The sequence below is a fragment of the Eschscholzia californica genome, unplaced genomic scaffold, assembly GCF_041429995.1.
Source record: "Eschscholzia californica isolate CP2 unplaced genomic scaffold, dmEscCali1.0.p SCAF_1, whole genome shotgun sequence".
NCBI classification, from domain to species: Eukaryota; Viridiplantae; Streptophyta; class Magnoliopsida; order Ranunculales; family Papaveraceae; genus Eschscholzia; species Eschscholzia californica.
The window spans coordinates 69,684,297-69,700,932 of NW_028238198.1; the positions used below are offsets into that span (position 1 = coordinate 69,684,297).

General features: G+C 36.6%; 3 protein-coding genes across 3 annotated transcripts; all 3 read right to left on the reverse strand.

Moving 5' to 3' along the window:
* Positions 1 to 1,411: 1,411 nt before the first annotated feature.
* On the reverse strand, positions 1,412 to 5,657 carry LOC147568676 (GroES-like zinc-binding alcohol dehydrogenase family protein). The gene is made up of 6 exons (XM_086655072.1): positions 4,920 to 5,657; positions 3,956 to 4,064; positions 3,105 to 3,196; positions 2,702 to 2,960; positions 1,860 to 2,003; positions 1,412 to 1,643 (listed from the first exon to the last, which is right to left on the reverse strand). Exons 1-6 carry the CDS (start codon positions 5,258 to 5,260, stop codon positions 1,548 to 1,550), a joined length of 1,041 nt encoding a protein of 346 aa, XP_086511198.1. The 5' UTR covers positions 5,261 to 5,657; the 3' UTR covers positions 1,412 to 1,547.
* A 494-nt stretch (positions 5,658 to 6,151) lies between these two features.
* Positions 6,152 to 8,939, reverse strand: LOC147568677 (Acyl-CoA N-acyltransferases (NAT) superfamily protein). Its single transcript, XM_086655073.1, has 4 exons — positions 8,171 to 8,939; positions 7,845 to 7,903; positions 7,337 to 7,393; positions 6,152 to 6,672 (listed from the first exon to the last, which is right to left on the reverse strand). Exons 1-4 carry the CDS (start codon positions 8,621 to 8,623, stop codon positions 6,510 to 6,512), a joined length of 732 nt encoding a protein of 243 aa, XP_086511199.1. The 5' UTR covers positions 8,624 to 8,939; the 3' UTR covers positions 6,152 to 6,509.
* A 964-nt stretch (positions 8,940 to 9,903) lies between these two features.
* Positions 9,904 to 16,365, reverse strand: LOC147568678 (uncharacterized). Its single transcript, XM_086655079.1, has 12 exons — positions 16,263 to 16,365; positions 16,080 to 16,178; positions 13,844 to 14,087; positions 13,416 to 13,455; positions 13,241 to 13,316; positions 12,910 to 12,955; positions 12,707 to 12,805; positions 12,441 to 12,509; positions 12,146 to 12,314; positions 11,932 to 12,053; positions 11,007 to 11,856; positions 9,904 to 10,866 (listed from the first exon to the last, which is right to left on the reverse strand). Exons 3-12 carry the CDS (start codon positions 14,078 to 14,080, stop codon positions 10,079 to 10,081), a joined length of 2,496 nt encoding a protein of 831 aa, XP_086511205.1. The 5' UTR covers positions 14,081 to 14,087; positions 16,080 to 16,178; positions 16,263 to 16,365; the 3' UTR covers positions 9,904 to 10,078.
* Between the last annotated feature and the right edge of the window lie 271 nt (positions 16,366 to 16,636).

Consider the following 16,636-nt stretch of genomic DNA (forward strand, 5'->3'; position numbering starts at 1 on the left):
ACCCCAATTCAAATAACCAAAGATTCCACCTTCTCTGGGATTCGAACCTGGGACCTCCAGAGATTTCTGGAGTTTATGTCAACACCTTGGAACCACTTGGGTTACCAACTGTTGACTCTTTTTGTTAACTCTTAACTCTTAAGTATTGCTATTGGTGGCAGACATTTTGTTTTGTTAACTCTCAATTATTTGTCATTTCACTAATAAAAAAATTATAATCAAGCATCTTCATGATCTTGAATGCCTTTTACGTCACAATTAGTTGTCTACCTTAAGATTTTCATCTACATATAATATCAAGTAGCCACCATGGTATGATACTTAAAAAGAAGACTAACTTTGCGATCAAAAAATTGTGTATGTCAAAGTTACTTTTATCATTAAAGCAAGAAGTATAATATTAATGAGAACTTCTTATTCGATTTACTAATAATTGCTGTATCATTTAGGGTTTACTTATCATGCCATATATGAAAGAGGAGGTGAAAAGGTGACGGTAGTCTTTTAAACTCAACTATACACGAGTACCCGTCTAGAAAAAAAAAGAGCTTTCCCTCTCTAATATGGTTAACCATATCATCATTTTATACTCGAGTACCCGTCTAGAAAAAAAAGAGTTTTCCCTTTCTAATATGGTTAACCATATAATCATTTCTCTCACTCGATTTTTCTCTGAATACTTAATATCCATTAAGAGAAGATTGACTATTTAACCACCACACTGAAGACCCCCTGAGACTCCTCCCACACTGTTTGTTTTGGTAGTCTTTAGACTTTTGTTAAGTTACCACTACTTCATTATCTTATCGTTAGGATAATTACACATCGGTAGTGGAAGATGCACAGGTGAGTTAATGTGCACGGAAAACTTTATCTCTTCAGCTAGTATTTGAAGTAAGAGAGATGCACCCAACACTTAAAACAGACTACAAATGCCTTGTCCTAGGTCCTCAAAAGAATATGTATAATGAATTTAATTTTTTGATCAGGAAGTTGTCGCCCGTAATACAGTGAAAGGGCGACTAACTTCGCGATCAAAAAGCTATATCCATCACAAGTAAGGAAAGCTAAGAAAAATGACATTTCAAGATAAAGTTCAGATCCATGGAGTTCGTTTATTTAACTTGGGTGTGGAACAATGAAATTTATAGCTTCTCATATTTCTTTATGCATCTCTCTAGTATCTTCTTTACCGTTACAGATATTTAGATATGTGAGTCTACATGGTTCTAGAAAATGCTTCAACACTTCATATTTTGTTTCTACAAAAATCTTGGGCATGCCCTAGAATATGGACTTTCCAGGTTGAGCTTTTATTGTGTACTCTCTTTTTCTACATAAAATATAGAAAATGAAAGTTCATTACAACTCGAATAAACTCTCTATGAAGAACTTATTTTGACATGAAAAGTTAACTGATATGATTGATAAGGGCTCTTATTATATCAAGTTCATGTCATGATTTCTGATCCACAATAAACTACAGACAAGAGAAAAGCCCTCTATCCTTAACTGAGACAGATTACTTTCTTCAATTTCATATGAAATCAGAGCTTGGGTCTTCCACTAGTTTTATCATCGAAAACGATCATCACCTTTCCGATGACTTTCCTATCTTTAATAGCAGAAAATGCAAGGTTGGCCTGTCAAGAACGATATGATTTGAAAAGAATTTAGAATAACAAATCCGATCATAAAAAAGATATAGACAACGATTATAATTCATGCATGCATATATATAGCATCTGAGATTGCATTTGGAGGTCTAAGAGGGGCGAAGAAATATATGCTATTTGAACATGAATTGAAGAGTACGAGAAAACAACTATTAAGAAAAAGATGAAGAAATTATAGCTGACCTCTGATAGCCTATAAGTATGAGAAATTTTGATGGTTATGGAACCCTTGGCTAGCCAGGAAAGTAGCTCGTTGAGTGAATCGACAAGGACTTTTGGTCGATGTATTTTGTAGCTTCCCCAGTAGAGCCCATGTACTGTCCAATTCTATACGGCAACAGATATGACCATTAGAATCACAAACCAATATTGAACTATTGAAGAAACCCAGAGAAACGTAAAAGTGTGAAAATGAAGTTTTATCACATGGCTAGATAAGAATTTAGAAAACTAATCTAGTATCAGACTATCAGGCTATCAGGTACTTGATCAACCTCCATTGGACTCCACTAACGTTTAAGCGCAAATTCACGTGTACCCAACTACCTCGAAATTCAAACAGAAATGGAACCAGTGATCCCAGTTCCGGTAGAAAAATATATACCGACCTTGGTGCTTAGATCCAATGAAACTGGAATTGAGCAAATAGGAACCACCGACCACGCTTAAGGAATCAAGACTCTTCCTCTGGTTTTACCAAATGCTAGAATTTAACAAGTTTCGGGCAACAATTAGATATTGAATCCAAAGAAGGGTCCCAACTTAACCGGAACCAACTGTCTCAGTTTCCGGTTCCACCTATTAAATATCATAACTAAGTATTGATAAACCTAGTCAAGACACATACCACAACTTCTTGAAAAGCCGGCTCTGTTTGTAATCAATTTCTGCATAGTGAATAGGAACGGGTACTACCATAAAATCATAGTTTCAAATAGATAATAACGTAGCAAGTTGCATTTCGATCTCGAAACTATCATGGAGGGTAAACTAACTTATTGTGTCAAATGACAATAAAGAAGTACCTTAACAAGAGCAATATTTGCAGGGATAACAGGAACTTCTCCACTAGCAAATCCTATGACCAAGATATGAGCTCCCCATTTCAGTAGCTTCATGCATTCTTTCGTTAACTTTCCCCCAACTGGATCATACAAGACATCTACCCCTTTGAGCTTTCTAGACGTCAGAAACTCCGTCACACTAGTTGTGACACTTCCCTCGCTTAAATCAACAACATGATCAACACCCAATGCTTTGAGAAACTGCACTTTTTCAGCTCCCCTGAAATCCAAAATATGCTGTAAGCCTGAGTCATAGACATTCTTTCTAGTAACTAGTTCCATTCTTTTTCTATTGATATTTGATTAAGTTTGTCAATTTCAGCATTCAAGGACTCATGATAAATAGGCTGGCAACAACAATTACCTGGCAATGGCAATAACAACAGCACCACAGGCCTTTCCAATCTGTACAGCAGCAAGTCCAACACCACCAGCTGCTCCAAGAACGAGCAATACCTGCAGTGTTACTATCAGTTTCTATTGACTTTATGTCCCCAGCAAGCTCTTAGGGTTGCGAATTGCAATTAGTAGGTCTCATTTGGTTTGAAGCCCAAAACAGATTTCAACTACCCAAACATACTGGGCATACAGTGTCGTACAAAAAACTAAGATATTTTTAAAGTTCCCAACGACATTTGGTATACTTAATACTATTTTCGAATTGAACTGTGAAAACATATATTTATTTACTGAAAAAACATAAATTCTTTTCTTTTCTCTTCGTTCTCATTTTCAGGTTCTGCTAGAGTCATGAATTGAAAAATAAAGTCATACTTGAGAACATCATTACTAAACAGAGTATATTGTGAATCAGAACTTTCTGTCTCTATTTGCTTTCACTTTTCAGAGACAATGGAAAAATTGAACGCAGGTCACGGACCAAAACCCCCGTTTATATTAATAAGACCGCTTCAAAAAGCATAGGCCAAGAAAAAAGTAGAACGTGATCGCCTAGTAAGTAAATAAAGTAAGGACGCCTCCCAACTATCAAAAATCTATACACTAAGGGGCACAAGTACATCTCCTTATCATAATTACCCAACATATCTGAAGTTGATTGTTTTAAGTTTCGTCCGAGTTATAAATTATTCCATTCCCTGCCCAATTTCATGCTTAAAAGAGCTAACAAAACCGAACACGGTCCCATTTCTTAAATTCTGAGTGAAAAAACACAAACTTTACAAATTAAAGGTCAAACGAAGTAAGAGCCAAGACCTGTCCAGGGCTCAATTGTGCTCTATGAACAAGAGCTACATGTGAAGTTCCAAATGCAACAGGAAGAGCTCCAGCTGCAACTAAATCACATCCATCAGGTACAAGAAACCTTCACAACACAAGAACACAGTGTCGAAATCATAAACCATAGTCACAACTTATATCACCATTTTCAGCGACAAAAATAATCCAAAACCTCTCATCAGAGAGTTAGCTGAGATCAAGGCCAATTCATCTACCATATGAACTCTTAGGCCATGTTTGGTGCTGAGGAATGGAATGTGATTACCATGAATCACACTCCATAATGGTGTTCTGGGGTATGCAGAAATGCATCATGAATCGCATTCTCGTCGGAATAAGATCCTCCCTTAGAGTGGGAATCCCAAACCCGGGGGTGGGTGGATTTGCAATTCCGTCTCTCGGATCGCAAATCAGACAATCCAAATACAAAATGTATCTCTACCAAATCCTATACCTGACAAAACGAGAGAGTAAAGTATTGCGATTACTATGACCCACTTTAAAAGATTGTTATTCTATTTTTTTTAGAAATCGACTACGATCTACGTTAGTCGTTACAAGGCATTGATACATCATGAAGATGTGATGAGCATGATAACCGCCTAATTTAAACCATAATGGAAGGGGCCTAAAGCCCGACAACATGAAAGAGGCCTAAAGCCCGACAATTCTATTCGTGATAACTAGTCTAAACCCTTTTCCCTCGCGCCAAACATGACCTTAGAGTCCAAACCCTAACACTCTGTGTGGAAGAACTAAAAAAGTCCACATAAAGTAACCATTTTTTCTACTTTTCAAATCAAACTAAGAACAAATTTCCAACTGGGTTTGTCTAATTCACCAAATTTGTGTTAAAAAAAAAAAAAAGTTTCATCAGCAATACAACTAGTATTATTATATTTCTTGAAATGAATGAATGATGGAAGAAGAAAGCACTTACAAATCTTTCTGGTCTGTGACAACAAACTGAGCAAAAGAGCCAAGACCAATGAAGGAACAAACCCTATCACCAATTTTGAATTTAGTAACTTGGGGTCCAACAGAATCGACAATACCAGAGAAATCAGAACCAGTGATGAAAGGAAGAGGAGGTTTTTCTTGGTATTTACCAAGTATTTGAAGGTAATTGGCGTAGTTTAAGCTAGTAGCTTTGATTCTCACTCTAATGGAAGTTGGTGAGTTGAGTTGAGGGATAGGATGACTGGTTGAGATTGTAAGTGCAGAAGTGTCTGAGATCGGAACCGTTGGATCGCCCAGTTTTTTGCACAGTAAGGCTTCCATTGTTGATCCCGGCGAAGAAGAAGATGATTGAATTGTTAGAGAGAGAGAGAGAGAGAGAGAGAAATGAAATGAGGGTGCTTCAATATTTTACATGGAAGTGATTTCTCAATAATACAGTTTTGACTTTTGTTTTTCGGATATGGGAAGAAGAATAAAAATGGAAATTGGACATATTGATACAAAAGACAAATATTAAATTCGACATATTTGATTGACAGGACATACACTATAGGTGCAAGAAGCGGTTATTCGGAGTTGGGTGCATAGGCGCCGCACTTTATACTGTTGGGCTTCCCTCTCACTTAGCGCTTCGACGGATTGGAGCTCTTGGACCGGACTTAATCTGTGCTGGGGTTGAACAACACGGACTCAAGTCGGTCTGAGACTTGTAGAAAGTGTCAAAAGAAGGATGGACTAAGAACAAAAGGACGGACGCCTTTCGAGGCACCCTTCGAAATTCCATACCCGCTCCTAAAATATTTGTATCATTATCATAGTTTTTACTAACAAATAAAAAAAAGTAGATGCAAGATACAGGTGAAGTCTCTTTTTAGGACCTTGAAGATGAAAAAGTAGATGTTGATTCTTGTCTACGATTATGAAAAAGTTGATCTTTTGACCATTGCATCTCTTTGAAAATCGCCTTTGCTTGTTTCATTATAGTTGAGATCTTTGTTTGTTCCATTATTGTTGAGATCTTTGTGTAAGAGTTATGTTTGAGGAAAGTGAGCATTTGGTTAATAATATCCAAAGGATTAGCACCTGTTTTATGTAAACAATATCTACATCTAACTTTCCATATAAACCATAAAATCATCTGACAATTCAATCTTAATATTTTAAGGAGATGCGCAAATTTGAATCTCGAAAATAGTACTTGAAACAATGGTGTTTAATACAAAAGTTATTTTCTTAATACAAATAGAGATACAAATAGTGGATGATTAAGTCCAGGGTTGGAATTGCATTTACAGAGATTGCTAATGGAAGTTGAAGATATTTAATACAAAGTTTTGTTCTTAATACAAATTATACAATTAAAGGCAAGGTTGATTGCTTCCCTCATTTGCAGTAAGTTCAATCTATTATAGGAGGAAAATGGAAGAAACTTGCAAGCAGAATTTCTTACTGAATTGTAGTTGGAACTTGGTTGGTAGCCCAAGGGTTCTTGCTGTACAAGGGATCCCCATCAAAAGAAAGATTTAATCTTTTTCGTTACCGGTTAAAATGAATTACGATTCTAAAATGATCAATTTTCTCTTGGTGGTGGTGGGAGTAATAACAGCATCCGACCAGCCGACTTGACTACCATTTGCTCATGACTTGTATCAGAGCTTGAAGGGGTTCTTGTATACATCATTGTGGTCGACTCTAGAACGTCGTCTCCAAATCCACATGCTTCAAAAAACCACCTGCAATAGATTCTCGTGTTATTACATCTGAAGAGCTACCTATCATGGCGGTTTTCAGAGCAGTAAGGATAATAAACCTCCATTCGGTTCACTAACTCAATCGAATTGAAGTTTCATAATCTGAAGATTTCGTATAACATTAAACTATCATTCTAGTTGGGCTGGTTTCAAAGAACAAAACATCATTTGTAAGATCCCGGATACTCATCCAATGAATGTATCAAGAACTTGTCTGGAAATTACTGGAGCGAATAGACTTGGCAGGTGACCCCCACCTCCACCATATATGAAACTCTATATATTCAGTATTACAAAGTATATACATATATATATATATATATGAATGACCACAAATCAAGGTTCATAAACGTCATTCAAGAATGCCCTAAATTTGAAAGGCGGCTTGCCGAAAATATAACTAGAGAACTTTAGAGCTATGGTAGAGCCTCAGCTGTTGCCTTTGACACCATAGATCATATTCAACTATAAATACAATCATAGACTATAATGAACCAACTCCTCGTTTCATTATTTTACATATAACGTTGAGTCGAACTCTGGTCTTCATCACGGAACAACAATAAAGGATTGTCGTACAACTGAAGACGTCCTAAAGTACACTCATGTTTTGACCATCTTTGATTCAAGTCCATAAAATGCGTACCTTTCTTTTTCCGAGCAAAGGGCTGATATATCGTAAATACCTCTATTAGTGAGCACCCTGGTAAGAAATGGAGGAATGTTAGAGATATAATGAACTTAACCCGTTCTAACTTTAAAACCCAATCCATCATAATCATATCAAGTCATTCGACAGAAATGTTAAGAAACCAACAAACTGAGGGATCTACTCGCCAAAACCACAAAACCCAATCACCTACCCATTTTTCTGCTCTTTATATGCAGAAGGTAAAAAGTATATGATTTACCATACATATATAATTTCGCAGGTAGTCATTAGAAGAGTAAAAACTAATTATTTCTTCCCATATATCTTCTCTACCTTTCTACTCGAAGTTGTTTCGGGAGAAGATTATGTGTGAATTTTACGGGTAGATTCCTCTAACTCGATTGATGTTTCTTACTACACCATTACTCAAACTAAAGTAATATATAGTGTAGGAGCTATTGAAATGATATTCGAACTTACGAAAAATTTATTTTTTATGCACCTTAAGATCTTCTTAACTATCATCTGTCCAATTCCCAATCCTTGTAATGAAGGGAGTACCTGAAAAACTCTGAACTTAATCAAGGTTAATATGTCATTGGAAGGAAGAACAACTAGTTCTAGTAACTCATACTAGCAAATTTGGAATTCCTTAACAACATAAACCACCATTATCAGAAACTTAATTTACATACATGGGTAATGTGAAAACATTGAATTGAAATGAAATTAAATCAAACCCACATTTCCAATTGAAGATTAATAGACTTCATCGTGAAATCCCCCCAAAAAAAAATTGAGAAATTAGGTTTTTAGTTATTATCTTACCACGACGTCATGAATTGAAGCAGTTAATCCATTATCAGAAACAGCACGACCAAACCCAACCAATTCCCCATTGGATTCAGTTACTGGAATTGCTCTTTCAAACAAATCTCCCAACCCAAATTCAGATTTCTGAGTAATGGGTTCATCTTTTGTGGGATTTTTGGAAGAGAGATATACAGATTTGCAGAAGACAGAGACAAGAACTGAGCTATGGGAAAGAGCTATTCTAAGTTTATTCAAATCTACTGGTTCAACTCGTCCTTCTGAGTTGATGTTTGGGAATCGATGGCATGAGAAGTTGCAGGAAGTGAAGAGGTTTTTGAGATGAAGAGGGTTTATGTGAGATGGGTTTGTTGAGTAAAAAAGGGGAGGTGGAAATTTGTTCTTGGGTTGAGTTTTTCTTGATGAAATTTGCAGAGATATTAATGGAAGAGTTTGAGTTGTAAATGCCATGGAAGCAGAACCAACACTCTCTCTCTAAGATAAAGCCGGATGATGTACATGAAGTAGAAGACCATTGTCCCTGGACGCCAAGGTCTCCCTCCTTGATACATGGGTGCCATGTGATAAGCACGATAACTGCCGAATACTATTGATGTACATGAAGCAGAAGACCAGCGTCACTGGACGCGAAGGGCTCGTTACAAAGGTTTTGATACATCGATAATTCGATACCGTGGGGTGTGGGGTAAGCCCGATAACTGTCGAATTACTAATGACATAAAGTCCAACGAAACTAATAACGTAAAACCCGACAAATTAATGGCCTAAGTCCCAAGATATTACTACTGGTTGCGAAGGTCTCATTGGACACATTTTAGAAATTGTCCTATATTTTCTCGCATTCTATGAAGATGCGGGTTTTCTTTTCGGGAGAAGAACTCTCTTTTCATCTACATGTTTATCTTCGTCACCACCATTGTCGACCACTATCTCAAGATTCTCAACTCTCTCTTATCTCTCCACTTTCTGCCGTCCGTAGAGAGTAGAGAGATAGTGGTGTTGGCCGTGAAGAAGTAGGGGCTATTCTGTATCTCAATAAAATCAACTGGGTCGAGTTGGAGTGACTAATTATTTCTCCTAAAAGTCTTGGGTTCCCTTAGAAAATCTTTTGTGCCCAAGGGCCAAAGAAATTACAGACACACCATAAAATTAGTTACCCTCACGTGTGGCATCCTAATATTCTTACACTTCGGTTACACCTAGCGATGGAGCTAGATTTCAGGCTAGTTTTCTGCTAGAATTGAGAAATGAGAAATCAAATAGAGTCTCTTAGAGCATCTCCAATGCAAAACTCAATCTTAGAAACTCGGAGTGCCACATACGATTTTCTGAGTTTTTCTTAAAAAATCATCTCCAATGCAAAACTCAACTAAGATCTCAAAGATGATGTGTCGAGAGTGGAATAGAGATATCTCAAGAGGACACTCTATTTTCAGAGTGTCCTCTTGAGATATCTCTAATTGCCCAACTCATCAATATTTAAATTTCAACCAATAAAAATCAAGTCTTTGTATATTTCCAAAATAACTAATTATTTTTTTACAAAAATAACCATGACACATAAGTAAAATAAAAGAGTTTAGAGTGTTGCATTGGAGACATACAAGAATTGAGGATCTCTATTTTCGACACCTAGGAGTGAGAATCTCAATTAGAACTTGACAAATAGGACGAATGGAGATTTTTTTGAGTTTTGCATTGGAGATGCTCTTAGACTCATCACCTCAAGATTGAAACTTCAAACTTTCACTAGTATTTTTTATAAAAGTCATATATCACAAAATTCGGACACTTGCATGGAGATGAAAAAAACACGAAAACAAAACTAACAGAGAACCAAGTCAGAAATGTTGACTATATATTTTTTTTGTTTTTTCCCGATGTTTTCGACATTGGAATTCACAGTTACAAAGCCAAGCTTAGGTAATCCATGGAAGCCAGATTACTAAGTTCTGTTTGGTTGTCAACATTCCTCGTTGGACCCGTCTCATAGAACGCCGGTGGCGGTGGTAAAGCAAGTAATACCTCTGGAAGCTGAGCTAATTGCGGCTCTGGCGGAGAAACCTGGTTCTGGTTGAAACCAGTCACGTCACTTGGCCTGGTTATCGAGTCAGATATGTTGAAATTGTTCTGCTGAAAAAATGATCCTTGACGGTTCCATTCTACGACTGGTGCTTGAACAGGAATAGGAGCCAAGTCTGAACCTACTCTAGTCAAGTCGATACCGAAATTTGATGGATCAAGACCTTGGTTTCCCACACCTAGAAATTGTGAATCTAGGTTGGGTTGGTGCCAGTTTGGGGGTGAACTTACTGGAGTTCCTTGGGTTCGGAGTGCTAGGCCTGGTGCACCAATTTCTTGACCCCCTGCAGCTAAAGAAGGTAAGCCGAAGCTGGCGTGGTTCCACTGTGGAACCGGGCTTACCTCAACTGAATTTATGGAAGCATTTGGAACTGGTTTGGCCATTTGGAGATTGGCTCCTCCCAAAGCACTTGATTCCACGGTTGGACTCGGACCTGCCCATCCCATAACTTGGCCTAGTATTGATGTGCTGCTGCTACATGTTGAGAGAGGTCCAACTCTGGCTCCATATTGTTCATTAGCAAGAGACTGTAAAGGTTGGGACTGTTGGTTCCATCTAGGATCCGGGCTTACCCGATAGCTTGGGCCTGGCCTGCTAATCTGTCGATTTTCTGCAACAAAGAAAAAGGTTTAAATCAGTAGTGTCATACAACCATTATAGAGCTGAATTTGATCTGTTATTTACTTCATAAGTTTATTCAAGTTTGGTTTAAGGCCAACTCATGTGATGAACTGTTCTTATCGAGCTTACCTGAGTTCACGGGCGAGACATATCCAGTACCAAAATTAGCGAGCCCGTTTGCACTGAAGGTTGAGAGTCCAGTATTGAGCACGGGAAAACTAAAGCCCATTGGAGTCTCCGAGTTGTGGATCTCATGACTGGTTTCTCCTCTGAAAGTTCTACGAAAATCCAACTGTCCATAAGTGTCGGTTCCAACAGTAGGACCGGCAGAATGGCCAGAAATGTTTTGGATAAAATTCTGAGAGGTAGAGTCATTGACGACTCTTTCTGAATTATAAGGAACAGATGAAGGAAGAACACGAGAGGGAAGAATATCTAAGACACTCTTTGGAGGATTTGATAGAGAACCAAGGCCAGAAAAGTTGTTAATGACATTCTGAGACCTCGGAACATTGATGTTGTTGTGTGGAGGATTCGGGCTTTCTTGAGTAGATAAGGATCCAATTTGAGAATTTGGGCCATGAACACGATATTCCCATCCCTGAGTAGATGATAGTCCAGTTTGAGAATTCTGTCGTTGTACAGTTGATGGTGGTTGGATTTGAAGATTTGTACCGCGAACTGGACTTTTTCTTTGTTGCAGAGATAGTGATCCTACTTGAAGTTGTGAGGCATGAAATGGATATCGTCTTTGTTTGGTAGACGAAGATCCACTTTCCTTATTTGGCCCATGACTTGGTGTCAACGATAATAAGCTTTCAGTATTCGGCCCATTACTTGGTGTCGACGAAAATCCACTTTCAGTACTTGGCCCATGACTCGGAGGTAACAACTTTTGTCTCACAATATTTTGGACTATCGGTCCCATGCCTTTAGTAAATCTCATCAAACTCTCATTATATCCAATACCACCATTACTCTAAAGAAGAACAAGAAAAGAATATTAGACTAGTAAGTAACCAATATATCTATGTGTAACGTCAAAAGGACTAACCGTCACAAGTTGCTTCGAACTCTCATAGACAGTTGAAGCTAAAGACTCATTGTGACTGAGAAATTCGTCCGAAGGTCTAGATATTCGTCGACTTACATCTACATCAGAAGCAGATTTTCTACCTGTTAAGAATGAATTAGACGAGAAGTTAAATTTGGCCTATCGTGACTCGGATTGTTGGAAAACTTAATGAACCATATAAGTGAAGGCATACCTCTTGAAGCGATATTTTTTTTCCTTCCGGTAGGTATCACATTAGGGACTTTAGCCTCTGGTTTCCCTCTAGCTTGTGATCTAAAAGGCGATAGCGCAGCTTCATAATGAGCAGGATCGGCCTTTACAGCATTCAAAATTTCGGTTGCTAGAGTTTTAATGATATAACCCTAAAACAAAACAAGACTTCAAATTAATCAATATCTTTGAAGTTGGAAACAACTGAAACCTATTCAAAAACTTAATCAAGACTTGTTTCAAATTTATCAAGACATAAAAGATTTCAACGAGCTTACCATATCGCTGTAGATGTTTCCTCCGCCATTAAAACTTATGCAATTGCTATGCACTAACGTTACATCTCGCTGTGTTATAACAAAATAAAAATAAAAAAGTCATTTGACGATGCTAGTACAAAATCTACGAAAAAAATACGATCACCTTTTTTTCCATAGCAAAAGATTATGAACCCATTTTCAAGCTTTTATCCGGTATTATATACAAAGATAGAAGGCAAAAGAAAATATTGGATTAACAAAAGTGATTGACAATTGAAGTAAACCTCGAATTCCTTTAGAGTAGTATAATCCCCATCCTGAATTTTCTTCTTTATAGTACCAAAATCCATTGGTTCTTTGATAATTTCATAGTACCCCTCCACCTATTGAAGCGAATTTCCAACATTAGAAATAATACGATCGGGAGGAAATGACAGACGGAATAAAACTTATAAAGGAAATATTATATGTAACTACCATGACAGACCTCATTGGGGTCAACTGGTTGGGCAAATATCTTCAACTCATCTTTCCTATAAGAAGAAAAAAAGAAAGAGAAAACAAGAACGTTTTAACAAATTAATCATGAAATGAATCTTGAGCGAATATGAAATGTCACATCATCATTTAGTTCATGCCTCATGGCATTGTGAAATTTCAATCGAACCCATAAAAAAATAGATAGTATATAAATAGATGAAAACGGAAAGTAAAATGATGACCTAATCGAAGAAGTTATGAATTCAACCATCTTTTCCCCGAAAACCGATAAACTTATGAAACTATATCAATTAGAATGGGAATAGAAATGTACTTACTTTTCTAGTATCTCGATTATTAGTTCATATGCACGTTTATCTAGCTTCAACGAGTCAGTTGGTGAAGGAGGTTGAACTGATGAATAAATAAATAAATAAACAAATAAGTGAGTGAACCCTCGAGATAAAAATGTAAATATTACAAAGTACATTTTCAAATGGAAAAAGCACTAACCGGGGTTGCTCGGTTGGACATTGTTTGGAACGGTTGGATTCTGCAGTTGAATCAAAACTCGTGATGAAATCATGGAAGATAGTGGATGTTGACTATATTTAAGTACTCTATACAACAACAAAGTAATGGTTATACTTGATATAGCCATTAGACTCTTATCTTGTCTGACTGTTCGAAAAATTATTTGATGTAGAATTCAACAGAAGATCGTCCATCGTATGACATACCAAAACTTTGCATTAACATATAATTTATATTATGGCGAATGGTAGCTGTGAGTACGGTAACTTGGGTCATGCCGCGGGCTAGCCTACTAATGATCCACTTTAGAACCTTAAAATCACTCACATTTTATTTAACATGTTTAATAAAGGTTATGAACCATTTCAACAATGTAAAAGATTAAAGATAGAGAGAACCAAGGTTACCTGTTGAATAGCAACTGAATTACCTACCACTTCTTCCACTAACTTGAGCTTCCTCTTCTTCTTACTCTTCTCTTTAGCAGAGGGTTGAGCAATGTTTGAGCCTTGCCCGACCGCCATTATCTGTTTTCCTTTATCAATGTATTTGTCTTCTCCCTTTAGGCCAAATCCGATGTCTTGGGCCTTTGATGCCTCTAGAGCAGAGATTCTAGCACTTCTCCTTTGTCCTCCTTCCTCCATTATAACACTGTTTAGGAACCACAAACAAAATCCATTTTGAAAAATGTACTAATAGTTTCGAAACAAGATTACCCATTTCTAAAATAGAACAAATAAGTTATATCTCTCTCCCTAAAAACAGGTTGAAGAAGAAACTGAAATTTGTATAATCAATTTTTTTGAGATTGAAAGCAAAAAAAGGATGCCATCTTTTTCCTAAGCTATCACCAAAGCCCAACCTAGGATAGTGAAAGGACATGTTTTACTTTATGGGAGAAGAAGAAAACAAGATAGGGTAAGTTTGAGTTTGGCTCCATATCAGACAAATGGAGGTTTGGAATTGATTTTTCTGAAAAACAATGAGAACCCAGACAAGAAAACTGCATGAAAACAAAACCCAGATTTTTGTTTTTTCAAGTTTACTAGCTAGCTTTTCAAATTAAGAAGTTAAAATCAAACACATTTCACAAATTTTAGAAAGATAAAGAAGGTACATCTAGTAAGAAAACAGAGTTTCTTTCGAAGTTTTTTTCTAGGACTGTGAATGGTCAAAAACCCCCCCAGGGTTTAAGGGTTTTAAGCTGGTGATGTGAACTTTCTAGGATGGGTGAAATGGGTTTACATCTGTCTCATAGTTACAAGTTTTTAGTGAGTGAGACAGAGGAAACAGAGTGATGAGTTTTAATTGGTCTGATTTTCTTTCTTACTCTATTGAACCTTTTTTAGGACAAACATGATATGAGTTCTTGTAGCTATATGCTAAAACTGTATTGGATCAATGCTGAATTTTAATGTGTTTATTAATTTTGACTAATCATGTTATAGAGAATTTAGAAAAACGTTCGAAGTAGATTTTGAAAAAATATGTCCAATTACTTTAGTCGGGTCGGGACCATATAGAACAACCTTTCAAACAAAAGTTGAGCCATGGACCTATGCTGGCCATCAGTTTAGCGACGATGGTCCAGATAGAGCTCATTCCCAAAGGAAGGGCGGCCTAACCCAACCTAGAGCCCTCGCATACTATTGCTCTCTGAATGGGGTGAACTATGTTTAACCACTTCACACCATCAAATGAAACGAGACGTATCTCCCAAATCTATATTGTGGACCACAGTAAAAATGGAACTTGTTATACATGATAAGAAACAAGTTATAATCGAATTCAACCCCAAGAAAAGCTCAAAAAGTACTACCCAAAAACCTTAACCAAGAAAAAGATTGAACTCCTTCATTCAATAGACCAAGTTTTTCTTACTTTTTATACCTACATAACTCAAATAAACATAAACGAGTTCAAACGATTCACAAGCTAGTTAGATCGGATTTTGAGACCAAATAAACATATTTGAAAATGTATTTTCAAGAATAACTTGATTGTTTTAATAATGAGAGAAAAAACCATCCTGCAAGATGAATGGTTGGAAACATTTCATGACTCTTGAGTTAATGGTTTTGAATTTGGACTCACTCCCACCACTCTACAAGACAATATAATTATTTTTCCCCAAATGGTGCCAAAGTATAAATAAACCACATAATATTGCCAAAAGAACACCAAAATCCAAATAATATCGTCGAAAAATATTCAACAAATCATCTATTGTTTACCATAAGGATGTTTTTTAATGAAAACATGCAAATCTTGCCTAGAAAACAAAAAGGTTGTAACAAGATTCGTGACTAACTAAACTTTCTTTTAGGATAATTAAGATCTAAAGATGAATCTCGCTCTCTGAAACAATTTTGATTGTAAAAACGAACTTGTTTTACTAATGCATGTTGTGTGAAAAAATTGATCTATGAATATCAAAATCTAAGAATTTGAGAAATCCAATCCACAAAGATCTATTACTAGTACCAATATTTGGATCAAAACAGAGGAAAACAACTAGTACTAGTTTTTGGATCAAAAAAGTGAAATTAGAGAGGATAAGTACTAATAGACTTCAAAATCATAAAGATCATGAAGAACCGGAAAGAAAAGAAACTAATATGAATCAAAGAAGAATGAGCTTACATTGGTAAAATGGTAGAAATGGCTCAAAATTCTTCTCACTTTTTCTTCCTAGCTAGCTCTTAACAAGCAATGAATATAGACTCTCTCTTCTTTTTTTACCTTGTATAAAAAGAGAAAGTTGGTGAATTTATAGGCGAATTAAGGCGTACTTAGCCATTCATTAGTGAAGCATTGAAAATTTACCATTTTAACTCTTCATAAATTTTGAGACATTGGCATCATCGAAAGGGTTAAAGCTTTGAAATATTCGCTGAAGAAACGACCACGTGTGTGGTGGTTGAATCCTGCTTGAAAAAGGAAAAAAATTAAATGTTTACTGCCATTGCTAAGAGTTGGCACGCTTGTAACGTCATCCAGAACAATGCCGAGTAACGGTCGTTCTGAATAGGACACTCTGAGTCTGAGAAAGAATCCTTAACTCAATGTTGCGAAAATGGTCATAAAGTGTAAAGACACTAGGCAACCATATCAGGAGAAAATTTGAAATTTTAAATGAACCATATCCGTAAAACTAAGATGAAATCATACCATTATTAGCAAGGGCTGGGCCGAATTGG

What these genes read in the sequence shown, in the direction of transcription:
- LOC147568676 (XM_086655072.1), bottom strand. Translation starts at nt 5,260, where the DNA reads ATGGAAGCCTTACTGTGCAAAAAACTGGGCGATCCAACGGTTCCGATC. An exon ending in GTCACAGACCAGAAAGATTT is followed by an intron (nt 4,065 to 4,919) that starts GTAAGTGCTTTC and finishes TGTGTTGTGAAG; the next exon opens with GTTTCTTGTACCTGATGGAT. An exon ending in CACAATTGAGCCCTGGACAG is followed by an intron (nt 3,197 to 3,955) that starts GTCTTGGCTCTT and finishes GTAACACTGCAG; the next exon opens with GTATTGCTCGTTCTTGGAGC.
- LOC147568677 (XM_086655073.1), bottom strand. Translation starts at nt 8,623, where the DNA reads ATGGCATTTACAACTCAAACTCTTCCATTAATATCTCTGCAAATTTCA. An exon ending in CTTCAATTCATGACGTCGTG is followed by an intron (nt 7,904 to 8,170) that starts GTAAGATAATAA and finishes AGAGTTTTTCAG; the next exon opens with GTACTCCCTTCATTACAAGG. An exon ending in CTTTGCTCGGAAAAAGAAAG is followed by an intron (nt 6,673 to 7,336) that starts GTACGCATTTTA and finishes AATCTATTGCAG; the next exon opens with GTGGTTTTTTGAAGCATGTG.
- LOC147568678 (XM_086655079.1), bottom strand. Translation starts at nt 14,080, where the DNA reads ATGGAGGAAGGAGGACAAAGGAGAAGTGCTAGAATCTCTGCTCTAGAG. An exon ending in AACCAGTTGACCCCAATGAG is followed by an intron (nt 12,806 to 12,909) that starts GTCTGTCATGGT and finishes TCGCTTCAATAG; the next exon opens with GTGGAGGGGTACTATGAAAT. An exon ending in CTACTCTAAAGGAATTCGAG is followed by an intron (nt 12,510 to 12,706) that starts GTTTACTTCAAT and finishes GTTATAACACAG; the next exon opens with CGAGATGTAACGTTAGTGCA.